This window comes from Macadamia integrifolia, chromosome 14 (genome assembly GCF_013358625.1).
Source record: "Macadamia integrifolia cultivar HAES 741 chromosome 14, SCU_Mint_v3, whole genome shotgun sequence".
Lineage (NCBI taxonomy): Eukaryota > Viridiplantae > Streptophyta > Magnoliopsida > Proteales > Proteaceae > Macadamia > Macadamia integrifolia.
This window is the reverse complement of record NC_056570.1, coordinates 5487721-5515627: the sequence shown is the minus strand read 5'-3', so window position 1 is coordinate 5515627 and position 27907 is coordinate 5487721. Positions and strand designations below refer to the sequence as shown.

At 40.3% G+C, this 27907-nt stretch overlaps 1 protein-coding gene and 1 long non-coding RNA gene across 3 annotated transcripts; both read left to right on the top strand.

Annotated features, from left to right (window-relative positions):
* Nucleotides 1-19: 19 nt before the first annotated feature.
* Nucleotides 20-27634, top strand: LOC122061485. Its single transcript, XR_006134658.1, has 3 exons — nt 20-31; nt 5280-5509; nt 27294-27634. It is a non-coding gene; the product is annotated as an uncharacterized LOC122061485 (long non-coding RNA).
* Nucleotides 291-3730, top strand: LOC122061484 (F-box/kelch-repeat protein At3g61590-like). Of its 2 annotated transcripts, none has more exons than XM_042624752.1 (2): nt 291-789; nt 2136-3730. In XM_042624752.1, exon 2 carries the CDS (start codon nt 2207-2209, stop codon nt 3413-3415), a length of 1209 nt encoding a protein of 402 aa, XP_042480686.1. In that variant the 5' UTR covers nt 291-789; nt 2136-2206; the 3' UTR covers nt 3416-3730. The 2 variants fall into 2 exon arrangements, with proteins under 2 accessions (XP_042480686.1, XP_042480685.1); XM_042624751.1 differs by having other exon boundaries at nt 293-789; nt 2185-3730.
* Nucleotides 27635-27907: the final 273 nt, after the last annotated feature.

The window sequence follows — 27907 nt, the reverse complement described above, 5'->3', positions numbered from 1 at the left end:
AAGGAAAAACTTCTAGTCTAGAGAGAGAGAGGTGGGTGGAGAAAAAAAGAAAAAAAGAAAAAAAAGAAAAAAAGAAAAAAAAAAAAGGAGAGGAGAAAAGACAAGAGAAAAAGATGGGAGTGATGGAACGAAGGGAAGAGAAGTGAGAGCAACAGAAATGGGGTGATGAGCAAGACAGCATTTACCCTTTTCCTTATTCTTATTATTTGTAATTGAAGGGTGATTGGTGAATAGAAACTGGGAAGAACATGAACAAAAGACAGTATTATATTTCCTTTGATCCTTTCCTTTTGAGTGCGGCCAAAAACCCAAATGGTTCTTTCACTAAAAAAGCAAATAACACCTCATGCCCCACAAACAAGCAAGCTCTTCCAAGAGTCTTTTGTCTCTAACACAATACTAAAACGCACCTCTCTCTCTCTAAACAACCCTATAAAAGAGCCGCTTCCATTTCTATTCCTCGCCTCATCGCCTGTCGTTTTGTTGCATTGGGATAAAAACCATACATGTCATCTCGTTCTTTAAGAAAAGCCTAAACAAATGGATCATTGTGGCTTTATCTGCGCTTGAGTCTCTACGTTTTAAGGATAAATGTAGAGCTTCCCATCTCATTTCCATGTCCGTTTTGATATTTTTCAGAAAACAGTCACTGGGTTCTTTGTAATACACCCTGTTTTCTATTCTTCTTGGCTAAATCTGGTGGGTTGTTGATAAAATATTTTGAAAGACCCCATTTGATCAGTATAAGGAAAGAAAGATTGTGGGTAGTAGTGCTGTTTCTCCTGCAAGGTGTGTTCATCTTCACTTTCCCCCTTATTTTCTGGTTTTTCATTGAATTATTTTGATTCCCTTTATTAATCAGTTAGTAATATAATGGGTTTCCCATTATTCTGTCTTCGTTTCTTATGATAAGTTGGTGTTTTTCCCAATTTTCTGGAGATGGGTTTCCTTGTTCCTGTGCCCTAACTGATTTTTCTCTCTGAGAAATGCTTTTAGGGTTTGTTTCATGTTATTATTGATGAAATAGAGGTCGTTTTTTCCATTATTGTAGTCCAAGGTTGGGTAATCTATCTCTCTATTACCTGTATATGCAAAAAAAATTATATGCCTAATGTTTCTTTGTCTGGCTCATTTGTTTGTGATATGGGTTAAGTTGTTGATATTTTCTTCTTCCCTTGGTCGTTCTTAAATTAGGGGCTTTGAATTGAGTTTAGATTTTAGATAAGAGTTACGGCCTTTGTTCTTTAATCCTTTAGTTGGTTCTATTATTGCCTTTTCAATTAGATCTCTTTGTATTACTTTCTTTTAATGTTATGGAAATTTAACCAGAAAAAAAAAAAATAATAATAAATAAATAAATCTGATCTACTGTTTTTCTTTATCCTAGATGAAGATTCTTTTGTTTCTTCTCAAAGGCATATATTCATTTTGTAATGTCTGGAGATTCTAGTCTGCAACCTGAGCTTCTGTTTTACTGATTCTGCATTTTAAGTTCTGAATTCTTCTCTCGGGTTCTATTTTTTATTTTTTTTTCCTCATCTGAGTATCTTTTTCTTGACAACACTCCTCCCAGGTCAGCATAACATGAATTATTTGCAGGTGGCTGGGTTTATTAATCATTCACTAGCTCTGAAATGAGGCTTTTTTAAAGTTATATCTACAAATTTTTTCTTTTTTTTGGGGGGGGTGGGGGGGTTCTCATTTGTTGATAGTTTTCCTGTTATCCAGTTCTTAGATCTCAACTCAACTGGACTAAGCCTTAGCCAAACTACTCGATTCTGCATTGTTAAGGTAAAATTATGGTCATCAATGGCAGTAGGCCTCGGGAAATCTTTTCACTTGAGATTTTGCTTGAATGTTATTTTGGTTCAGGTTGAAGAATTTCAGTAAACTATGGAAGAAACAATTTGTCAAGGCTCTTAAATGGTGTTTCTTCCCCTTGTTACTTTAGCTTTTTTACTGTTTTTTTCCCCATTTCATCAAATACTATCTGAAGTTGATATCAGTCTTGAGGGGGGTTCTCTGCCTTCAAGGTGATATGAGTTTGGTGTAATGCTTATGTCTTAAATTTTTCTGGTCTGAGATAACTTATTGGTTGTGCTAAAATCTGGATAACTTTGTTTTGTTTTTTGTAGGAGACATTGGTGTTTTCTTTACCTTTTCATTTTTCATCCTTTTGTTCAGGGTATCTCCACTATTGTTGATCATGGAGGGGGAAACATCATGGATCACTGACTGCTTTGATGACATTGGGCAGAGATTTACAGATATTTCAGAGTTTGAGTCATTCTCAGAAATCAGCGATGACGGCAATAATGTAAACCCAGTGGTTTCCATAGATTTTATTCTTCCTGATGACTTATTGGAACGAATCCTTGCCTATCTCCCTATTGCAAGCATCTTTAGAGCAGGTTGTGTGTGTAAAAGATGGAATGAGATTGTGAATTCCAGAAGGTTAAATGTTTTAACCCAGAAACCGTGGTACTTCATGTTTACCAGCTCTGATGAACCAATAGGGTATGCCTATGATCCAGTCCTCCGGAAATGGTATGGTTTGGAGCTCCCCCGCATTGAGACGTCTAACTGGTTCATTGCTTCTTCTTGTGGGTTGATCTGCTTCATGGACAATGAGAGTAAAAGCCAGCTATTTGTCTGTAACCCTATTACGAAAGATTATAAGAGGCTTGATGAGCCTTCGGATTTGAAACATTCCGACTACAGTGCTCTTGCAATCTCAGTTAACAGGGTGACTCACAGTTACATTGTTGCGATTGCAAAATCCAAGCAGGTTCCTGGTAATTTCTTACAGTGGGATATTTCTATCGATGTTTACGACTCAGAAACAATGACATGGGTGACTTCTGCTAGAGACGTTTTGATGGGGTGGAGAGGAGGCGATGAGAGTGTGATCTGTGATGGGGTTCTGTATTTCTTGATTTACTCAACTGGAGGTGGCATGGGTTGGCTTGACCGTCATGGCCTGATTATGTATGATCTCTCTAGCCGATCTCCCCATGGTATGCTAGAGCGTATTCTTGTGCCCTGCTCTCTCACCTGTGGCCGCCTGATGAACCTTAAGGATAAGTTGGTGATGGTAGGTGGGATCGGGAAACCAGACCGACCAGACATAATAAAGGGGATCGGCATTTGGACTCTCAATGGAAAAGAGTGGCAAGAGGTTTCAAGGATGCCCCACAAGTTCTTTCAAGGATTTGGGGAGTTTGATGATGTCTTTACTAGTAGCGGAACTGATGATCTCATTTATATCCAGAGTTATGGAGCACCAGCTCTTCTTGTGTTTGATATGAACCAGAAGCAATGGAAGTGGTCACAGAAGTGCCCTGTGACAAAGAGGTTCCCACTTCAGCTCTTCACTGGTTTTTGCTTTGAACCAAGGCTTGAAGTTGCTCCATGACTCTCTAGGCCTGTTCTCTTTTCTTTTCTTTTTCTTTTTCTTTTTTTTTTTTTTTTTTTTTTTTTTTAATATTTAATCCAATGGTAACTGATATTTTGATGTTCCACATTATTAGTTATTTTGAAATTGAAGCCACTGGAAAAGTTTACAGAAAATGAACTTGTTGCTTATTCATGAATCATAAATTGTATTCTTTGCTTTTAGAGGTATCTTGGGAAGAGTTATCAAGAGTTGTGACCTTGTACAAGTGCTCTGGTCTTTGGTTTTACCACTGCACACCAAAAAATGAAAGAATTCTAGTTTTATATTGAAGTCTATTCTGTTTAGGGGTTCCCCAGGCCCCCTTTTCAGCTTTGATGCTGCCTTTTTCTATGTGGTTTGTTGGGCAGTGATTACGCTACTTGAAATATTTCCTCTCTTAGAGGGAGGAATTGGGTTCATAGAAGAGGGGACTTAAATCCTCTGCAATGAGTGACAGTGAGGATCCAACGGTTGGGAGGACCCGACATACTCAAACAGGAGGTTAGTGGGCATCTTTTTGCCTCTCTATGTCATGCAGACTTGTAAAGAATTTGCAATTTTTTTTCTCAGTAATGTTTAACTGTATTTTTTTACTGTCCCGTTCGAATCTGAACCATGTTAAACACGTCGTATTAAACAAAGATTTGGAAGCTGATCACATTCCAAAATCTAGGTTTAGAGCAACTCTGGGCTGATTTGACTGGTTCTTCACCGATGGGATCGAAATTGGCCCGGATCAATCTGGATCTCAATTCTTAGGTTTTAAGCCTTGGTTTGGGCTTTAGGGTATTCATTAGACCTCAGGTCGAGATTAAAAACCAGTCTCTCTTCCCCAAACTGGGAGATGGAGATGGAGATGGAGATGGAGATGGAAATGGAGATGATCTTTTCTATATTCCATACACCAGAATGTTACAAGCCATGTTCAAGTTTTGATTAATTTTGAGCCTCCATCAGTGATAAATGGAAAAGAATCTCATTTCAGAATGCATTCTAGAACTAGAATTTATTTCGATAAAGCAAATGCCACAATATTTTAATTAGAACAAGGTTTCGTTTAGTGGAGTTTCGCTGATTCTTTTATTACTTCTTGTTAGTTTCTCTCTTTTTTATTGTTACATACATGGGTGAAGGTATTGGTATCATATCAGCTACTTCGGTATCACCAGCACCAGATATGGATCAAGAGTATTGATGAAAAAATAGAATATTCATTTTAATTTCTGCTGATATGGATTCGATATGACTAAATATAGGGGTGAAACAGGGCTGGGTTTCTTAAAACCCTAACCCAATCCTAGGTCCTCAAAATTCAACTCAAGCTCAACCCAACCTTGTCGGGTTCATACCAACCCAACCTGGTCCTAATTGACCATTCATGTCTCATATATTAAAAAATTATAGAAAAATAAAATGCCTGTTGGAGTCTTAATTTCTATCAAAAAGATGTAAAGTTAAATTTTGGGCCAGATTAGGTCTGGTTGGGCCGGGTTGAATAACCTAACAGGGGGTTTTTCAACCCTAACCTGCCCTCAGGGTCAAAAAACTTGGCCCTAACCCTGCTTGGGCCCAGGACGGGTTCAGATTGTTAGGGTCAAATTTTCACCCGTAACTTAATACATACTGTAACAATGTTGGTATCAGTTAATATACGGCAATAGATACCAATATTTATACAATACATTGGATACTTCATGGCGCTACTGACAAGGTAGGCACTAGGCACAGTACCAGTAAAGATCCAAAGATCCAAGTCCATCAAAAATTGATTGGAACATTGATGAGCCACCACGTTATAACTATTTAGAGAGAGAGAGCCACCACTTTATAACTATTTAGTTAGAGAGAGAGAGAGAGAGAGAGCGGGAGAGATTTTCTTTTTATTTTTTGTTTAGAGAGAGAGATCTTCAAATCCCTTATTTTATGGTAAATGGAGACCTGCGACTTTCTTAATCGAACTAACTCTTCATTTTTTTAGCAGAGAAAGTGACTATATTTGGCGCGAGAATGTTCTTCATATGGCGACAACGTGGATCCTTTCAGGCGATCCCGAATCAGAAGGAGGGCTGACAGGTATGGCTGCCCACAGATTTTCGATCAAATTCCTCAAATGGGGTTGTCCTCTTTTCTTCCATTTACTTTTACACTTCTCAAGGCGCTTTAAATTTTGACGTTTAAATCTTTGGGGTTTGATAAACCCACATTTGTTAGAGCTGTAAAGTTGCTTTGATCTTCCTCGTTTCCTTGCAAAGTATCTTTAGATTGATACACTCAGATGGAATTTTGATCAGAATTGCAGGAATTTGCAGCTTTTCAAAATTTTATGTTTTTTGGGAGTTGGGTTGCGTGAATTAACTGGTGTGGTAATACCTCTAAGCGAAAGCAAGAGGCAAAAACCGAAAGAAAAAACAGAAATCTGTGTATTATAAATGCCATTGTCAGAAACAAAATATTGGATTAGAAAATTTTATTTTTCATTTATGCGTCTTAGTTGCTCTTCTTTTTCTTCTGGAATGAGCTGTGTAAGAAACATGAGGCAATAACGTTGCCTTCTTGGTCTGACAATGGAAAATGTCTATTACATGGTAACATGGAAGTAGTTTTTGCTATTGTGATGGCATGGACATATTGCTTATTCATGTTTAATTTGCAGTTAGAGAAGACTAAGCTTTTGAAACACAAACTTCCTTCTATGGCTCCAGCTTCTAGTGTAGGTGCCAGCAATGTTGATTGAAAACCCACAATGGAAACATGCTTGATGCAATGTTTTAGTTTGTTGTACCTAAATCTACTCGAACATAGCAAAAAATAGAAGTATAACAAAGATTTGCGGAAAAAATTCAAATTTTCTTAACTTGTGCTATGTTTAGCTTCAATGTATGATTTTTATGCTTCAATCCTTTAAACATCAGTTTGATTGTAGATTTTGAATCCTTTTTTTTTTTTTTTTTTTTCTATGAACGATTCAAAGCCCCTAGTCCAAGAAATTAAAGGGAGATCAATTGTGTATTTGTGCTTTAAATTTTTGGAAACTTAAGTACCGCCAGCAAGAAGAACATGCTTTATTTTAAATGTGAAATGGGTTTCGTAGGTACGTATAATAACGTATCTAAGTATCGGTTCATCGTATTGATACGTTAGGATACACTGCATTTTAAAATAGTATATCGTATCGGTATCGACCGATACTTCAAACGTTGGAACAAGTACCAATTTCTCACCCCTTTTGTTCCTTTTCCACTTTTCTCTGTCAAACAAACATGGCCTATAAGGGACAAGACGAGCAAAGTCGATTGAGATGATTTGTCTATGTGCATTAAAGATGAATGAATGCATCATTGAGAAGAATTATGCTGCAAATTGGCAGTGTTATAAGGATAGAGGAAAGGCCAAAAAATGACTTTGGGTTGAAATGGTGAGAGAAGTCAAAGTCCGTGCAAGTTAACCGCAGGTAGATCCTTCAATGGAGTGACAAGATGAGGGAGAGTCAAATGCTATGTTTTGGTAATGTGCAATGAAGATCAATAATGCACAACAGAGGAGTGATATGGCACAAATTGATGGTGTAAAAAAAGGGAAAAAGGATGGCTGAAAATGACTTGGGTTGAAGTGGTGAGAGTACTCATAATTAACAGCAGATATGTCCTTTAGTGGATTGTAATTTTTGAATAGGAATTGTGTAGCAGAACCGAAGCAAGTGAGATAAAACTTGGTGAATTAAGTTGTATAGTATCTGAGCATCTTTCTTTTCATACCATTGTAAAGCTTAACCAGTTGGTTTGAACAAGACAAAATTATGCAGTTGGGAATGATCTTTTTAACTTATTGTTGAAAATATCGGAACGGTGTAAAACTGTGGAGCGAATACTAGTTTGAATCATTTACCAGTGTTTTAGGTGGAATTTGAACTTGGAGGTTCATATTCTCGTTCCAATTCTTTATAGTTTTCTAGTAGGATGTTTCTTTTAACTATTTCTGGTGTGTTCATTTTATGTTCATCTAAATGGTGCTTGAAGAGTAGTTGGTTGTAAGAATACATACTACTTCAGAGATTTTGTCCAAGTGGAAGTTACCAAGGAATTTAGTCCATCACATAAAGGCCATGCAATTTTCTGTGATGTTGAATCTTCTACTGTGCCAAATTCAGGGGGTGAATACTTATTGTTTATGGACTATGCTGCAGAATTTTTTAAGTAAGTAGGTTTGGGTTTTTAAGCTAGGTGTCACGGCCTTAGACCTTTCTAAGTAACCGCTCCGGCACTTAGCATTCTCACTAGCACTAAGTCACCCGTACTATGCTCCTTAAGGGACTTGGAAAGAGAAGTAGTGAACACAAGAGAGTTTGAGTGAATGAACTTGTATTACAATTAAGAGCTTTGAGTGCAATGCTTGGATACTCACTTGCTGGGTGCCTTGGCCAAATAAAAATGCCACCTCTATTTATAGGCACCCCAAATTATAAAGAATGCCTAGGATGCTTACACCTGTCCCCCATCCAATGGTTAGGAATATTTTAGCCAAGGAGATTAGAAACTTCCCACCTTCTTAATGGAGAATTCTAGAATTCTTATATTCTCTTAGCTATGTACAAATAACCTCTAGATCCTTCCTTGCTTCTAGAAGTTTCTCCAGAAGTCTATTTAGATTCCTCCACACAATGGTAGAGGGGTCTAGATAAAGGACTTCTCTACAAGTATCTAGACTTCTTATACTGTGATAGAAAGCTCTAGAAACTTAACCTTTCTTAGCCCAATGGCCCAAGTCCATGGGCTAATGAGCCTTTGTTGGGCAGGTTGTGACACTCTCCCCCACCTATATTTGCAACATGTATAGTCTTCATGAATTGCCTTAGATAGTTAACCGACTCCCAGCTCGCCTTGCTCTCAATAGCCCCTTCCACTTGACTAAATACTCCCTACAAGGAGGGAATCCTCTTTGTCGAATGACCCAATCGGCAATTATGTGCTCAACCTCCCTTTTGCAAGAAGTAATAATGCCTATCACAACTTGAATCTCCTACAAAGTTGGTTGATTGCCTCCCTTTTCTGGCTCGCTTCTTCCTCTTCTTTATGGTTTTGATGCTCTTGAATCCTTCAGGGATCTTCTTAATATGCCTTGGTATAAGGCCTCCTTCCTTAGCTCTGAGCGATGCGATAAGATGGGTTTCTTCGCACTTCTTACCCTCTCTCTTGAGCCGCATGGCTATCAAGAGCTTTGCACCTTTTTTGGTCCCTTGCATTGTTGGAACTATATATGGAGCTCCATCATCCATGATGCAAACTGTGTTGATGAATGGCATGGGTATGGCCTTGACCCTTCTAAGGAACTCTATGCCAAGCACCAATTGATAATCGTCCATAGACACTATTGATAAATCCACAGTGCCTTTCCACATCGCGATGCTCATCTTAACTCCTCGAGTGACACCATGTATGGGACGAGCTTGGGAGTTGATAGCCTTGAGCCATGCTTCCTTCTTGGACACCCTTATTCCAAGTTTCTTTGCCTCCTCCATTGAGACAAAGTTGTGTGTGGCTCCCGTGTCCACCATTGCTTGTGTGGGCTTCCCTTTGATGTACACTTCCATGTACATCAGCCCCTTCTAAGGGTTAGAGGCCTCAACTGCTGTTTTGGCCATGATGGCACCTAGCTGCATAAGGGACCCCATGCAAAGTGGCTCTTCTTCTTGACCCTTTTCCTTCAGTAGGGCATTGAGAGCTTTCCTCTTGGGGCAGTCCCTAGCCCAATGTGGCCATCACACAAGAAAAACTCGTCTTTGAGCGTGAACTTATCCTTCTTATCATGCCTGGGCTTACCCTCCTCACTTGAAGATGGTTTCTTGGTGCCTTCTTTGGGATGGTGAGTTTCTAGACCATTGTCTCCCCCACCATTTCCACCATTACCCTTTCTTGGATTGTCTTCTCTTTGGAACTCCGTCAAAGACACTGCCGCTGTTATGGTTGAAGCAAGATCTTGTATGCCATGGCGTTGCAATTCTTGTGTAGCCTAGCTTTGTAGACCATCCATGAAGTTGAACAACAATTCCTTGTCGGTCATACTTGGGACATCGAGCGCTAGTGTGGTAAACTTCTTTACGTGATCCCGAATAGACCTAGTATGTTTGAGCCTTTTATGTTTTTCCTAGCCAAGAATGAGGCATTCTCAGGATAAAACTGTTTTTTCAATTCTTTCTTGAAGCTATCCCAAGTGTCTATGGTGCACATGCCTTTTTCAATATCAGCATGTCTCCTACGCCACTATAGAGTCGCGATATCAGTGAGGTGGAGAGTAGAAGTCCATACCTTTGTTGCTTTGTCATTGAGTGCCATCACCTTGAAATATCTCTCCATATGCCATAGAATGTTGTCAACTTCCGGTGCGTCTCTCTTTCCATCAAATGGCTTGCGCTTTCACCTCATGAGAGGTAGTGGCTCCCCTTGCCATTGCCCTCCTACACATAACCCAATCCTCATATACCTTCAACGCAAGCTCCTATCTTTGCCAATGCCTACCATACTTGAGCTTTAAAGGTGGCAAATTCCTTCTTTTTAATATGTGCTATGGTGTTGAGAGCACCTTACAGGGACTTCTTAAGCTTCCCCATTTGGCCAACAAGCTCCTTCTTTAATTCCCCCTCCCCCTCTAGTGTGTGTGAGTAAAGTCCACTTGGGCAGTTCCCTAGTTGTAGATATACCGAAAAAAAAAAGCAAGCTCCTCCTTAAGCTCCACACCGTGGCCTTCGAGCTCCTCCCCACTTTGCTCTACAAAATCGAGGCGCTTCTCACCTCGGCCATTGCTAGCTCCACTCGAGCTAAGCAAAGCTCCATAACAGCACCAACGTCAATGGATTTTACTTTGCTCTTCCTTTGCTTCTATGTGTTGGGGTTGGTCTCCCTTCCACGGTTTTGTTCACCTGTTGCTATGTCGTGCACGTACGAAACGTTAGACAAGATGCCTATCCCACAAGCTTGGCTCCCTCACAAATAAAGCTCTGATACCACAACTGTCACAACCTTAGACCTTTCTAAGTAATCGTGCCGGCACTTAGTGTCGCAGATCAAAGCCTGAGAAGAAGAGGGCTGAGAATCAACTTCAGAAATTTTTTTACTGTTCACGAGTTACTGTTTATGTGAATAGTAACTAATGTGGGTCTCACTGCTAGCTCGTAATGTGGAGAAGGCTTGAAGAAAATTCCCTCTTGATTCGTGGCCCCCATGGCCAGCTTGCATGGAGGAGTTAGGTTGAAAGATTTTAGGAAGTTTTTGATTGATGTAGTTTCCATTTTCATATTTCCTTCTAATAGTTAGGAAGATATTATTTAGCTAGTTTCTAATTTAGCTTTTACCTTTAGAAAGTAGGAATTCTAATTTATAGGGTTTCTATCTTTGTAAAAGGGAGGGATTTGATTTAATTTGTAATTAGTTTCCAAATAGGATAATATCCAGTTGTAAGGGGATTTCTTTCCTTTCCATGCAAGGAAGGATCCAATTTTGTAATCAATTAAAGTTTATAAATAAAGGAAGAAGGCTGATCTACGGCTCACGATTGAATGAAAAAAAAGAAGGCTTTTTTGCTGAAAAACTGTGAGATGCAGTGCTGTGAGATGCCTAAACTCGAGGGGTGAGATGCCTAAAACCTTGTAGAAACGCAACCCTAAAACGATGCAGAAGATAATAGAAAAACAAAACAAACAATGCACACGGATTTTACGAGGTTCGGCAAGGTTGCCTACGTCCCCGGTGAGATGAGATCCTGCTTCACTATCAATGGAGAATAGGGTTACAACGCTCGTCCTCACACCTCTCAGTATTGCTCTGCCTTACAGAGAAATAAACCCTCGCTACAAATATGTAGCGAAAAAACTCTAATCTGAAAAGTACACAATTGCCCTCAAATAAAAAATTCGAGCGGGGGGCTGCACCCCCCTACACCCCCTGTTATGTAGGGGGCCTCCTGCCCCCCTTGCAACCCCCACGGCCCGCTAACCGGCTAGCGAGACCGCCGTCTTGCTTGTCTAGGTGCTGCACCAGTACTCCCTGGATTAAACTGCGACGGAATACAAGACATCATACACCAACAAACCTAACCTTCTTCTTCCCCCTTATCAACCCTCCATCGAATTCTCTTTTTATTTTCTTATTTTTCTTTTATTTATTTGCTGTGAGAGAGTGCTTGAGAGCTAGAACCAAGCCTATTGGAGGACATCTTCTCTATTTAGCCAAAATTTCAGATCCTGTCTGGGATTAAGATCACTTGTGATTGTAGTTCTACATTACTTAGCACTCTCACTAGCACTAAGTCAGTCTTACTATGCTCCTTAAGGGACTTTGGAAGAGCAGTAGTGAACACAAGAGAGTTTGAGTGAATGAACTTTTATTACACTTGAGATCTTTGAGTACAATGCTTGGATACTCACTTGCTTGGTGCCTTGGCCAAATAAAAAGGACACCCAAGTTATAAAAAATGCCTAAGATGCTTACACTTGTCCTCCATTCAATGGTTAGGAATGTTTTAGCCAAGGAGACTAGAAACTTCCCACCTCCTTAGTGGAGAACTCTAGAATTCTCATATTCTCTTAGCTATGTACAAATAACCTCTAGACCCTTCCTTGTTTCTAGAAGTTTATTTAGACCCCCCCCCACAATGGTAGAAAGGTCTAACAAAGGACTTCTCTACAAGGAAATAGACTTCTTACACTTTGATAGAAAGTTCTAGAAACTTAACCTTTCTTAGCCCAATGGCCAAGCCCATGGGCTGGTGAGCTAGGCCAGTGAGCCTTTGTTGGGCGGGTTGTGACATAGGGCTGCAGTACTTTTTTGCCCTTTTTTTGTAAAGGGCCTTTGGTGGGCTAGAGGAAAAATGCTGCTGTTTTGTGATTATTAATAGAATTTCACTTACCTTTCTTTTATTGAAAAAAATTGCTCCATCCTTTTTTCAAGCAAAGGCATGGCTTCTGAGTTCTAAACAACCTGTAATTTTTCTCCCGATATTTCCCAGATGAATATGGTAAACATTAACCCCAAGGGGGTAGCGGAGTTAGCAAGGGACCTTCACCTCAGAAAGCGTGTAGTTCTGAGTTCGACTCTTTTTACCTCCTTGGGGCCACTCACATGGGGGTGTTTAGTGCCATGGTTCAAGGTTTTCACCGATACCATCGAAATTTCCCATGTTTCCACGGTATCCCAGGATTCCGATACCAAATACCATGTGACTTTTAAAAGTCACTGGTTTCGACTAGTATCGATCAAAATTCCCACATTTCGACCAAAATGTGGGAATTTTCCTCGAAATATGGGAATTTTCCTCTAAATGTGGGAATTTTCAATTGGACCAAATGGGTCAACCTTTATATAACCTTCTTAAATGGGAAACCAAGTCTTTTTATTTCAAAATTTTGACCCTTTCCCCTTATTTCTTCTCTATGAAGTGGGAAACTTGGGAAAACACTTAAGATTTTGCCTTTGTGCTATTAAATCTTCATTCTAAGCTCGGATCTTGCACATTCATACCAAATCAACCTAAGGAAGGGAGCTTGGACAAAAAAGGTAAATCTCATCTCCCCAAACCATGTGTGCCATCCTTCGAGAGCACTGGTTCATTTGGATATAGTGGTGGGTATGGACAATAGGGTGGATCTTTAACTTCATTCGGATAGGAGGGTAGTTCAGGGGGTGGGTCATCTTTTGTTGACTCTTTGGATATCCATCCCAACCTTGCATGCCACATCCACATCCTATCACTATGATCTATGATTGGGCCACTCCCTAGGCTGGGATACCTAGCTAATGTTGATGATGCATCTTATAGATGGGCAGTGATGAACTACCAAAACAATTGGGCCCAAAACATGTCATGGGACTTTGATGTAGGGGGTTCCTAGGTAACTAGGTCTCCTACAAGATTAACTAACTAGGTAGGGTTAACTCAAGGGACTTGGGTAGATAGAACAAAAGAAACTCAGCAAACAAGATTAAGCATGCAAAATAGAATGAGACTAATAAACAAAGTAGCAAAAAGCAATAATAATCTAGGCGGAAAAACACAAACTCTTACTTAAGCTTCAAGTGGGGACATGGGGAAGGGAACAAACGTCATACGAATGTTAGGTTCAGCACAAATCAATCCAAACACCAAATAGGATATGCAAGCAATTAATGTCCTCTAGCAGCTAACTAAAATAGAAAAATCAGTAAAGGTTTTGGAAACATAACAGTGACGAAACGTCTTAAAACAATGGGTAAAAATAGACATAAGCAAAAGGGTATAGGTTGGTTTCAATGTTAATGGGCTGCAACATGTAACAGGGATATATGGAGGTGGGAGGGGTTTAGTTTAATTAGTTACCTTGTTTCTGTCCTGGTTTGAGGAGTAAAGAAGAAGTCGAAGTCCTCCAAAATTAAGAGTTGCAGTCCAACCTTGGTTGATGAAGAAAATCCAGCTTGCTGTGTAGTGATCCTTGTTGTTGCCGATGGAGCTTATGTGGGTGATGGAGCTTTCAACAGCTCACGAATAGTGGATATAGCAGGAGCAGTAACTGAGAGACAGAGGATGAGAGAGAGAGAGCCGTGAGAGAGAGATGAGAAGAGGGAGAGGGGAGAGAAAGAGAAATCGTGGGGGGGTTTGGGGCTGTTTTGCCTTCAATATTCTTCATTCATTCATTAATTCTCATTGTGGCCAATGACCTTACATAAATAATAGGACAATTACTAAAATGAAAAAGGCTAATCTAGGAACATAGTCTCAGAAATAAAGAAGCTTCCTAAAAAAAAAAAAATAGGAATGTTATTTAGTTTCCTACTTAACTCAATGACCTAAATAAACAAAATCCTAGGAAATAAAACTACTAACATATCAGATTTGGTGGGGCCACACAATCTTGGCAAGGAAAGAAAGGAGAGGACTCGATCTAATGCTGGGAAGGCTGGACCGAGCCTTCCTTTTCTTTCTTTTTTTCTTCCTCCTAATCCTCCAACCACAAAGAAGGTTGGGTCTTCTTCTTCCTTCTGCTGTACGTCTTGATGTCCCCATCAACTCTCCCTAGCTTGGAAGAATTCACCTCCGGTGAATTAAAGCTCATGTAATACTCAAGTAGGTCTGGGTTGAGTTGTTGGACTTCTTGAATTGTGATCCAGGTGTTGTCAATTTCCGGACGTCCATGCCACTTGACCAAGAACTCTCTAGAACCTCCAGTGTGTGTGGACATAATCCTCTCATCAAGGATTTCCTCAACTTCTTCAGTTCTTCTCGTGACCTTAGGCACAGGTGGTAATGAGGTGGGGGGAAGTGGTTGGCTTGGCTCAGAAGTCTCATCAATGTTGAAAGGGAAGTCTTCAAGGTCATCAGGATAGAAAGGGGTAAAGGTAGAGGTACCATGGTATGGGACTGGGTCTTCAACATTGAAAATATTGCTGATCTCCATGCTAGCTGGTAGATCAAGAACATACGCATTGGCACTTATCCTTTTGAGTACCTTGAATGGACCTATGCTACGAGCATGTAGCTTGCTCGCTTTTCCCCTAACAAAACGTTGCGGCTTGATTCTTACCATCACCATATCGCCCTCTTGAAACTCTTGTAGCCTTCTATACACATCTGCCTTCGATTTGTATTACTCATTGCTCAGTGCTATCTGTCTCCTTATACCTGCATGCAAATCATGTATATGCTGAGCAAAAGATTCGGCTGACTGGGAGGTCCTAGAACTAGACACGACTGGGATAAGGTTTATGGGTGCTCGAGGCTGGTATCCTGAACAGATCTCAAAGGGGGACAGACCAGTGGTACGGTTCTTAGAACTATTATATGCAAACTCAGCCTGCTAAGGACTGGATCCCAACTGTTAAGGTGTTCTCCTATCAGGCAACGCAATAAATTCCCTAAGCTCCTATTGACAACCTCGGTCTAGCCATCGGTCTGCGGGTGGAAAGCGGAGGAGAAACGGAGGTTCGTGCCCATCATCCGCCATAGGGTCCTTAAAAAATGACTGGTGAACTTAAAATCCCTATCGGACACTATGGTGAGGGGTAACCCATGGTACTTGACAACCTCATTAAAGAAAAGTTTGGCTACTATGGATGCATCGGAGGTCTTAGAGCATGGGATGAAATGGGCCATCTTTGAGAAGCGGTCAACAACCACATAAACAAAATCATGGCCTCTCGAAGTTCTTGGTGGACTAAGCATGAAGTCCATGCTAAGGTCCTGCCAAGGGGAATGGGGAACGGGTAGGGGAGTGTACAAACCCGTGTTTTGCTTTTGTTGTTTGGCGGTCTGGCATGTCCTGCACTGATTCACAACTCTAGCAACATCCCTCTTCAGTCCTGGCCAAAAGAGTCGATCCTCAACGAGGGTGATGGTCTTATCGCGACCGAAGTGGCCAGTGACTCTCCCAGCATGCAATTCCCAGATCAGGAAATCTCGGAGTGAAGTCTTGGGAATGCACAACTTGCTTCCTTTAAAAAGAAAGCCCTCCCTAAGTAGGTAGGCCGAGCGGTTGACTGGGTTGCCTTCACTCAAGGAATTGAACGGCTCACTAAAATCTGGACAGGTGGGGTATTGGTCCTTGACTCGCTCGAACCCTACAACCTCTACACTCATTGCCTGGAGTAGCACACTAGCTCGACTCCTAGCATTGGTGCAAATGAGGAATATGTTCACTCGGCTTAGTGCATCTGCAGCAGTATTCTCGACACCAGGTCTGTGCTTGAGTACAAAAGTGTACTCTTGGAGAAACTCAACCCACTTGGCATGCCTCTGGTTAAGTTTTTTTTGGTCACTCAGGTATCTCAGAGCTTGGTGGTCAGAGAATAGCACGAATTCTTGTGGTGAAAGGTAATGTCGCCAATAGCGCAATGATTGGACAACCGCATAGAATTCCTTGTCGTATGTGGAATATCTTTGCCTAGCTTCATTAAGCTTCTCACTAAAATAGGCAATAGGGTGGCCCTCTTGTCCTAGGACACCACCTATCCCAATACCAGATGCATCACAATTCACTTCGAAGACCTTAGAGAAATCTGGGAGGCGCAGGACTGGAGCTTCAGTCATAAGCTTTTTAATCTCATTAAAGGCCTTCGTAGCACTCTTAGTCCATTGAAACTCCTTTTTCATGCAATCGGTGATAGGAGACATAATGGAACTAAACCGGTAGATGAATCTTCTGTAGAAAGTGGCTAAACCATGAAAGCTTCGTACCTTTTAAATGTTAGTTGGCTCAGGCCACTCTACAATCGCTCTCACTTTCTCAGGGTCAGCAGATACTCCCGAGCTGACATAACAAATCCCAGGAAGATGACTTGATCACTCATGAAGGTGCACTTCTTGAGGTTGACATAGAGTTTCTCTTGTAAGAGCACATGAAAAACCTTCTGTAAGTGATCCAAGTGGGAAGACAGGGTCTTATTATAGATGAGGATGTCATCAAAGTAAACCACAAGGAACTTGCCAATGAATGGTTGAAGCACTTGATTCATTATCCTCATAAAGGTGCTAGGTGCTAGGTGCATTTGACAAGCCAAAAGGCATGACTAACCACTCAAAGAGGCCATCCTTCGTCTTGAAGGCTGTCTTCCACTCATCTCCAGGCCTAACCCTAATCTGGTGGTACCCGCTCTTGAGATTAATCTTCGAAAAGATCAAAGAGTTGGCCATCATATCTAACATGTCATCAAGTCTAGGGATAGGAACCTATACTTGATGGTAATCTTATTGATGGCCCTACTATCAACACACATACGCCAGGTGCCATCTTTCTTTGGCGTGAGTAAGGCAGGTACAGCACACGGGCTAAGGCTTTCCCTAATGAATCCCTTCTGCAACAGTTCATCCACTTGCCGTTTGAGTTCGGCGTGTTCTTTGGGATTCATTCGGTAATGGGGTAAGTTTGGGAGAGAGGATCCTGGAACTAAGTCAATAGCGTGCTGGATGTCACGCATAGGCGGTAACTCATCAGGTAGTTCCTCAAGGAATAACCTCTCGAATTTCCTCAACAAGGGTTGCACTTCTCTAGGAGCCTCAGTGAATAAGCGTGACCTATCGGTATTTCTCTGTACGACAACTAGAGCATAAATCACCCCTGACTCGTGACACTCTCCTTCAAATTGTTGTTGATTTAAAATGTTGAGTGTTTTGGTGGGGGTTTGTTTGGATGTACTTCCCTTGTGTTCTGGAACCCTAACTTCCCTAGGGGCACTGGGGGTCAGTCTGATCTTCTTCCCTTTGAACTCAAAGACATAGATGTTAGACTTCCCGGTCATATAACCAGGGTCTACCTAGAATGATGTGGGCAACATCCATCTCTAGGACATCACACCACACTCGATCCTCATATCCTGCAAAGTGTAGGGGAACTAAACACCTCAGATTAACGAGAATGGTGGACTGATCAACCCAGGCAACCTTGTAAGGCTTGGGGTGGGGTTCAGGTTTGAGGCCCATTCGAGAAACAACGCTCTTAGCGACCACATTCATGCAACTCCCGCTGTCTATGACGACGCGGCAGTTCTTGCCTGATGACTTGTGTAAGTGATGAAAATATTAGTTCGTCGCCAATCATCGCTACTCTTAGGTTGTGAGACCATGCAACGCACAATGCCGAGCTTGAGGTCACCGGCCTCCTCGGTGTCCTCATCAGATATGGTCTCATCTGGTCTATGGTCCTCATACTCATAGTCCTGAAAACCCTCTTGGTCACCTTCTTCAGGGGTCTGTTCTCCTACATAAAGATTCCCATTGGAACACTCTAGAGAAGTGACCAAACCCACGACACTTGAAGCACTATTGTTGCCCACTACTCTTGGGTGCTTCTCCCAAAATTCCTTTACCCTTGTTGTCAAATTGACGTTGTGGTGCAGTAGGGGGTTTTGGGAATCCAGTTGAGCCTTGGGGTGATTTTCTAAATTGGGACTCCCCAGCTTGGAAGCTCTTCCTCTGAGAATAAGTTCTCATGGAGGATTCCACCTCAAGGGCTATCCTGAAGGCCTATGGAACGTCTCGCACCAGGTGGGGTGCCATACGAGACTGAATTTCGGAGTTGAGCCCGGTAAGGAATCTGGATAGTGTCTGCTCAACATCCTCCCGAATACGGCTTCTAATTTTCAATTCATTGAACTTGCTCATGTATTCGGTCACAGTCAACTTCCCTTGTTTCAGGGTATTCATCTCATTCAACCATAGTTTTTAAGGCGTTGATGCGGTCTAGAGATGGTAAGGCAGTGCTCCGCCTTATTGAAGTGGCGCCTTATGAGTTTTTTTTTTTTTTTTAAACACATTTAAAATTACTTGATGAAGATTCTAAATATAGATTTTTTATTGGTAGGTGTATGGTTTTGTTAACACTTGAGATGTATGGATCAGCTTTACTCCACCAAAAATAACCAAAACAAACAAAACAAAAACACAATTCACAAACAGGGTTTGGATTTTGTCAAGGGTTTTAAGAAAGGGCTTTGAGAAGGAATCAAGGAACAAGAAAGAACCACTAATCCATGCGACCATTTTGCTCCGGCAACGGTGAGCTTCATTCTTCTTTGACAGGAGTAGAAATATAGTGGATGACCTTAGGTCTTAGGCACTCATTTTGGCATCATAGAGGTAAGTATAATAAATACTTATATTTTTTATGTCTTCTTTTCTTTATATTTATAATTTTGTTTCATAATTATGTATTTATATTATATGTTGATATGATTGATGATTGATGATTGATGAAGATGAACTTAGTTTATTCACTTTATTGATTTGTTTTCTTGATGAATATCTTACATTGGTATGAATATGAACCTTTAATATTTATTTAACATATAAGTAATAGGATTCAACTAAGATTTGAGCCAAATACATTGGTTTTATAAAAAAAATTACATAGGAACACTTTAGTCGATAAGGCGACACTTTATGACCGCCTTATCACTAAGGCGCTCCGAAAGACCCTCAAACGCTTCCATCGCCTTACCGCCTTAAAAACTATGCATTCAACAATTGGAGCCTATAAGTGACAGGCAAAAGTTTCCTCTTGAGCCGCTCTTGCATCTCTACCCAGGTGGTGATTGGCTCAAGTCCTAGGTGGTCCTCCTGGTACTCTAGGTCTGTCCAGAAGTCCTGGGCAACTCCAATAAGCTTGAACTTAACAAATCGGTAGTGGACTTCCTCTGGCATATCATTGAAATCGAAGTACCTATCCATTTGCTTGATCCAATCCAGAAGGATCCTAGCATCAATCTGACCATCGTAGGTAGGGGCATCTACCTTAATCATTCGTCTGACATCGAAGCCCCTATCATGGTGCTCATAGCCCTCATCATCTCTATATTGGGTTTGGCGTCTTGGCGGTGGGCCTCGACCGCTACCCTGATCCCTACCACGCCTTAGGCATTGGAAGTTATCCCCTATCTGGTCATAACCATCAGTCTGGTTAGTTTCGTTTACTTCCTCAGGGTTAGGGCCTCTGCCCTTGGGTTAAATGCCAATTGTGTTACGGTGATGCCGTCCATCAGGATTTTGGGCACTTGTCTCTAGGGCAGCCAACTTATCGGTAAGGGCTTGGAGATGGACAGCTTGTCTCTTGTATGGCTTGAACGGCTTTCATGAATTCAGCCAGTTGCTTAGAGTGGGTGGTGGTGCTAAGGGGGTCAGACATATCCTGGTATGCTCTACCACTACGAGTGGACATAAGGAGATGGGCAGCCAAAGGTACGGTTGCCACCAAAGACTCAAGGTCTACTCAGAGTCTCCAATTGAGACAGGTAGTTAGCCCTCTCAATCTTGAGGTAAAAAATCTCCCTCTCAAGTATATGCTTTTGGAGGGAATAACGTCCAATGCTATTCGGTCCCGCTAACTTAAGAAAGAAAAGGGTGTCCTCTAATCTATGGTATCGCTCTCTTAGCTCAGACTCAACCATGGAAAGATGGTGACGGAGACTAGACCTCAAAAGGTAAGACATGTAACAAGGGACAGCAGTACCTAATTACCCTAAACCTAGACAAAACCATGCTTTGATACCAAGATGATGTAGGGGGTTCCTAGGTGACTAGGTCTCCTACAAGATTAACTAACTAGGTAGGGTTAATTGAAGGGACTTGGGTAAATAGGACAAAAGAAACTCAGCAAACAAGATTAAGCATGCAAAATAGAATGAGACTAATAAATAGCAAAAAGCAATAATAATCTAGGCAGTAAAACACATAAACTCTTACTTAAGTTTCAAGTGGGGACATGGGGAAGAGAACAAACGTCATACGAATGTTAGGTTCAGCACAAATCAATCCAAACACCAAATAGGATATGCAAACAATCAATGTCCTCTAGCAGCCAACTAAAATAGAAAAATCAGCAAAGGTTTTGGAAACATAATAGTGACGAAACGTCTTAAAACAATGGGTAAAAATAGACATAAGCAAAACGGCATAGGTTAGTTTCAATGTTAATGGGTTGCAATATGTAACAGGGATATATGGAGATGGGAGGGGTTTAGTTTAATTAGTTACCTTGTTGTTGTCCTGGTCTGAGGAGTAAAGAAGAAGTTGAAGTCTTCCAAAATTAAGAGTTGCAGTCCAACCTTGGTTGATGAAGAAAATCCAGCTTGCTGTGTAGTGATCCTTGTTGTTGTCGATGGAGCTTGTGTGGGTGATGGAGCTTTCAACAACTCACAAATAGTGGATACAGCAGGAGCAGTAACCGAGAGACAGAGGATGAGAGAGAGAGAGCCGTGAGAGAGAGATGAGAAGAGGGAGAGGGGAGAGAAAGAGAAATCGTGGGGGGGGGGTTTGGGGCTGTTTTTCCTTCAATATTCTTCATTCATTCATTAATTCTCATTGTGGCCAATGGCCTTACATAAATAATAGGATAATTACTAAAAAGAAAAAGGCTAATCTAGGAACATAATCTTAGAAATAAAGAAGCTTTCTAAGAAAAACAAATAGGAATGTTATTTAGTTTCCTACTTAACTCAATGACCTAAATAAACAAAATCCTAGGAAATAAAACTACTAACATATCAGATTTGGTGGGGGCCACACAATCTTGGCAAAGAATGGAAGGAGAGGACTCGATCCAACGCTAGGAAGGATGGACCGAGCCTTGCTTTTCTTTTTTTTTTTCTTCCTCCTAATCCTCCAACCACAAAGAAGGTTGGGTCTTCTTCTTCCTTCGGCTATATGTCTTGATGTCCCCATCAGACTTGTATGTGGTGCATTCAGAGGAGCAGCTATGACATCTGCAGTGGTACGCAGATCGTGGACTAGAACCGCCTAGACACTCTACTTGGAATTATTGAGTCACTACTTTTGAGTGTTGAGTAATTGAGTCACTACTCACTACTGTTGAGTGTTGATAGATAACTGTTGATGATGTAATATTTTTATTTATTTTGGATCATTTGGATTATGTCTTATGTTTTGATGTAGATTGTAGACTATATATAGTCATTATATAGTATAGTTTTAGAATTTAATTCAACAAGTCAGCGTAATGATTATCGAACCTTTGGTTCACCATACAATGTAATGATTATCAAACTTTTGGTTTACCACACAAGTAAGACTTTATGTGTTTTTTTATGAAATTAATGATGTGAATGTGTTAGAAATGTTTAAAATAAGATGTACACCAAAAATCAGGAGAAAAAAAAACACTGTTTGGGGGTCGAAACCTAAGTTTCCACCATACCGGGACAAATTCCATAGTATCCTCGAAATTTCCCAGGTTTTGACCAAAATTTTGGTCTCCTCAGGGGTCGAAACCTGGTCAAAACCCGATACCATGAACCTTGTTTAGTGCTCTTCATTGCTTTCAGTGAAAGTTGAATGGTTCTTATTCAACCCTGGTATGACCCGGTGTGGGGTTAGTTTGGCCGGCGGGACTAGTCAGGCCTAGAAACCCATTAGCACCAAGAAAAAAAAAATATGGTAAACATCCATCTTTGTCCTTTATGCCTCATCCCATATATATTTTCCAAGCTTGAAATATTTAATTTGATGTTGGGCAATTCTGTATTCTTGCAGTGGATCTATCATTTATCATTCTATTGTTTCCTCCACCAACTCATCATAATCAGGGTATTGTTACTTCTTAGGGAAAACTAACTACTTGATTACCCACGTGGGTTTCTCATTACCAAACTACCCAATTACTGTTTGGGTTTACAACACTACCCAGAACAGTAACACCACTCAACCAATATTTGATTTTACCATTTTTACCCCCAACTTCCCTCCACTTCCCCTTTCTTCGATGACCCTTCCCTGCAAATCCCCCGCCCAACCCTCCGGCAATCCCACATCCATGACCTAGGTGAGAGAGATCATCGAAGGGATCCATGGCCGCACCATTACTCCGGTAATTTCTGCATCGATTTTCGGCACTATGGGTGTAGCTGTGGAGACTCTTGTGAGTTCGCTCAAGGGGTTTTGAGCGCTGGCTTCACTGACGTCTTGGGAGAGGGTTCTGCAAGATTTAATGAAATTAGAAATGAAGGGAAAAAAAAAAAAAAAACAAAAGAAAAAGTTATGGTCTAAGGTTTATGACTCGGTGGTTTTTGAAGAGCTATTTCAGGTGGGATTTGGTCTCAAGGTTTTGAATCGGTGGTGCTTCAGCAGTTAATTTAGGTGGGACTTGGGCTTCGACTCAGTTCCCGGTTTCTTACTCAGTGCCGGTGTTGGTATTGTATTGACTCGGGGTTAGAGTACTGGAGTGATTATTTTGGGCATTATGATGTAAAGAAGTCCGCTGTCGAATTTCGCTCAGAGTTCGTCGATGTCTCAGTTGTCCATAATCTGAACACTTTTCTGAAACAGCTCCATATGTTGTTGCCGAGGTTTCTTTTTCCAAAGATCTTCAAATTCGGAGGGGCATTAAGCTGAACCCTTATATTTAAGAAAGAAGAAAGAAGAAAGAAGAAAGAAGAAAGAAGAACGAAGAAAGAAGTGAAGATTGAGAGATTCCCATGATATGTGCGATGCGCAGGGGCAGAGGTGGCACTGCGTAGGGCTGGCTGGTGTTGGTGACGACTGGTGATGATGCGCAAGACAATGGCTAGCGGCTAAGAAATCGGGTAGCATGGAGACATGCAGGGGGGTTTGGCATGGTGGTTACAGGGAAGGGTGATCGGAGAAGGGGGAGGTGGGCGATTATTGGGGGTAAAAATGGAAAATTATATCATTAATTGGGTGAAGGTTACTGTTTTGGGTAGTTTTGTAAACCCAAACCTGATTTTGGGTATTTCTGTTAACTAAAACATGAAATGGATAATTTTGTAAAAGGAAACTCAAGAGTGGGTAATCCCGTAATTCTCCCTACTTCTTACGACAATGCATATTGGTTGATTTTTATCATATAACAATAATAATAATAGTGCATCATGCTACCAGATCCCAAATCATGCAGATATTACCTGAATCTTCCACTGTGATTTTAAAATTGGTGTTGGAGAAGCAGCATACATTAATATCAAAGTTTTTGACTTCAAGTTTTCTATTTGATCATGTAAATCAGCCTGAACAAAACCTGTAAAATGTTCTTACGGGTGTTATCAATATTGGTTGTAATTTTTTCCTTTTGATAAATAACATAACTCAGAAAAGTAACTACACAAGAATAAGATACATCAGCAAAAGTAACCTTGCAAACAGGCCCAAACACTACATGACTACACCATTGTGACAGGCCCCCACATGCAAAAATTGCGTACCTCTGCCCCTCTTTTGCCCAGCTAATCAGCAAAGAAATTTGCTGTTCTTAGCCTCTGATTAAAAGAATGTTTCATATTGAGGATGGAAATATATTGGTTGTGTTATTGAACTTTTTAATACTGAATCTGTTGGAATAGTATTCTATTACATTAAAGATTATTTGCAGTATTCTAAGTTTCTCTCTCTTCTGCTATTATATTTTTTTACTGGTTGAGTTTTGCTATTCCAAATTGATTGGGTTGTCTTTGGCTGGAATTCATCGTTATATGAAAAGAAGAATGGTAATATCTATTTGTTTTGTTCATAGTGCAAATCTGAGAACAGATTCTGTTTTACTTGACTGAGAACATGATTGGAGAACATGAGCAAGTAACCATGATTGCTTGAATTGGATGTTATCAAATTTAATTCTATTTCTAAAAATCAAACCTGCCTGGCTTATTTTTAAGCCTAGATATCCCTGACCTGCTACAAACTTTGAGGGAGTATACTTCATTCATAAGTTTGTTAGTCATTAAACCAGATTTTGAAACTTGTGAATATTTGGTGGTGGTTTTAGCCTTATCTACAATTTTTTTTTTTCGGTAGTTGCCTGAAATTCTAATCTTTGGTGAGAAAACGTTGATTGTTCGTGTTGAATATTTTTGGTGTTTCAGGTAGTAGTGGTTTCTGACTATCCTGTATCAAAGGATTAATAGTTTAAGAAAATGAAGACCATTTTAAACAAAACTTTCAAAATCGAGATTCATTCCTAAAAACTTAACTACATTCCGATGATTAACTACCATGAGGGCCTTAGATGTACAATGACCAATCTTTAGTACAATATGAATAAATTGTATACTCATTAGATGCATAACACCAATTAACTAATATAAATGTTTGGTTGATCCAACTATTTTCAACTTGCAGTCATGTTTGACATTTTGACTACCATTCCCCCCCTCTCCGCAAAGACATGCTTTATTGATATGAGAAACTGGACACACAAGACAGTCTTTAGTACACTATGAAGTACTCATATATGCAAATTAATTGTTAAATGCATACACCAAGCTAGTATTTTATATATAATAGGAGAAAGTAGGCACTAGAGATAGTATATGGTACAAAAAAAATAAACTTCCCATTTGTGACTGGAGGCTATACCAAACAAAATCAAAAGACCAAGACTATCTTTTTCTTTTAGTGGGGAAGGGTTAATGTTTATGTGAGCAACGTTTCTCCATATTTGAACCATTCATGTTTTTCTGGATAAATCTGGTGATGGAGAACCCTAGGGAAGAGAGGGGAGATCAGAGTAGAGGGGGAAAAAGGAGAATCACACTCAACACGTTCATTCAATAATCAAAATCACTTTCTCTAAATCTTCAATCGATTACAACCAATATATAGGAAAATAGGAACATGAAATTAGAAACTTAATTGAAATGGAAACTAGCCTAAACTAGGAAACAACTATAAAAAGGAAACCAAAGCAAGGAAGTAAATCCTACTCCTACGTTCAAGTCTGGAAAATAAAAACATGAAATAAAATACTAAGTAAACTACTAATTTTATTTCCAACCCTTGTTGGACCAAAACCCTTGGCTGGACCGGTTCTTCTTGGCTCTTGGCTTCCAAAGCCGGTCATGCTGGTCCAACCAAGAAAGGGCAGCCGTATCTGCATCATCTGGACCCTTGAATGAGATTTAGTTGGCAATTTTTGTGTCATATATGGAGATTTAGAGAGCAAAAGTCTCGGTAACTTCAGTTCATTGCCCAAGACTCTTCATGCAGACATGTAGAGCAAGAGTTTGCTCTTGATGACAATTCTAAACGGGCGACTGGGTAAAGGCCTCCTGTTTTCCTTTGAAGAACTGTGCATTCTTTTCTAGGAAGGACCGGTATTTGAGCAACAATAATCTTGTGGATGTAATACTAGTAGTTCTATAAAACATAGGTCCTAATTTTGAGGTAGGTCTGGACCATCCAATAAGAGTAGGCTTCATTTAGAGGTTTTCCAAGTCAACTAAGACTTTTCCCAACTAGATTGAGTCTGGTATGCAAATCTTGTTCTGCTATTCAACTCTATTTGGAGTCATATTTGTTGTTAACCCAAAGCCATCTGCATCATTTCTCTGTAGTACATAAATAAAATGAGATTCGGAAATGTTTAGAGGACCCCAGGGCCAGCCATCTATAGGAGCCCCCCAGAATAAAAGGTCAGTTTTTTCCCACACCCACCGTCAAGGGAGAATCCCTTGATCGATGGGTTCGGATGGTGTTCTTAGGGTATAGGGGAACAGTGGGAGGGTATTATTGACCATTCACAAATAGAGGGGCCAGACATTTATGGCCATTGATGGCTGTAGTTTTCCTGCACCCGCGGTGCAGGAAAGCTTCCTTCAAAATAAAATATGCCTTAAAAAATGAAATAAGAATTGGGGAGAGCATCTGCAAGACAGCTGAGACCGGGTCCCCCGGAGGTGCTTTTTGTGATCTATCCACCATTTCTTGATTGCAAAGAATCAAAATATGGATTGGTGATGGACCACCTGCCCATTGGACATCTTGACTTTGTTAGCAGCTTGAAAAAGATGGTTTCCAAGAAAAGTGGAAAAAAGATATGAAAAAGATGGGTGATGTATGAGATAGGTTTCTGCCACTTTAACCACTGGATTTTACATTTTCCTGTGGTAAATAAGCGTGTCTACAACTACTCTGTTCTTCCCCATTACATTTGAAAAACTCTGGGTTAATCTCTAGGTTGGTCACCTAATGTCCTGTTGACTCACTTGTTCGTCAATCTCTGTGAAGCTTTTCTGAAAATGTTAATTTTTGTTTTAACAAAATTTTACAGTAATTTCCTGTGTTTTGTTCTTCTAACTCTCTCTCTCTCTCTCTCTCTCTCAACATGATACTTCTAAGAGAATGATATTTCATAATAGGTTTAAGGAGATATATCAAAGTGACATCATTTTATAAATCAAAATCAATTAGAATACAGATAAATCATGCCAAAGAGGCATATTTAAATAAATTTTATACTGTTCAGTGTCATTTTTTGGGTACTCGATGCCATTTTCATAATTGTACAGCAATGAAGCATCCATGATGCCTAGTTCTGTGATTCCTCCAATATATCTATATATATATATATTTTTTTTTTTTTTTGTTTCCTTTTTTGCAGGTCTAGTGTCAAGCTCAGGTGACAATTCGAGCATGTGCTTTCTGAATTCCTAGGAATGTGAAGAGAAATATACCATCATCTCATGGAATACCTGCAATGGACTGTTGTAATGTTATTCTATTTTTTGGTATTATAGATATCCTTCAGGGATACGATATGAAGAAGTGCTTCGAGCTCACTTATAAATCATTGCTGTTCGATTCTTGGTCAGTCTCAGCTGTAAATCCCAAAGTCTACTTGGGCCATTTCCAGGATTTTCTCAGCCAAGTATTTCCAGCAGAGGACTTGGACTAAAAGCTTGCCACAATTAATCTTATTGGTAAGAAGTTTGATTTTTTGTCCATTTGGTCATTATTTCTGTAGGGAGGTGATGCTTTAGTATCCCATGGAGAACTTGAATTGTAACTCACACTACATGGTGTCCTTACACTATTGTGAAGTTTTAGGTGATATATTTGGTCCTTTATTATAAAAATGAAAATAGAGGAGAGAGGGATAGGCAAACCGCCCGTCTTCGGTGAACTAGTAGGGCGGCACTAGTGGAGCTTGGGGGCGTGGTTATATATCATACCAAGAGGGGGGGCATTCAAAGAGGGAATGGGAACAGGAAGGGA

What these genes read in the sequence shown, in the direction of transcription:
- LOC122061484 (XM_042624752.1), top strand. Translation starts at nt 2,207, where the DNA reads ATGGAGGGGGAAACATCATGGATCACTGACTGCTTTGATGACATTGGG.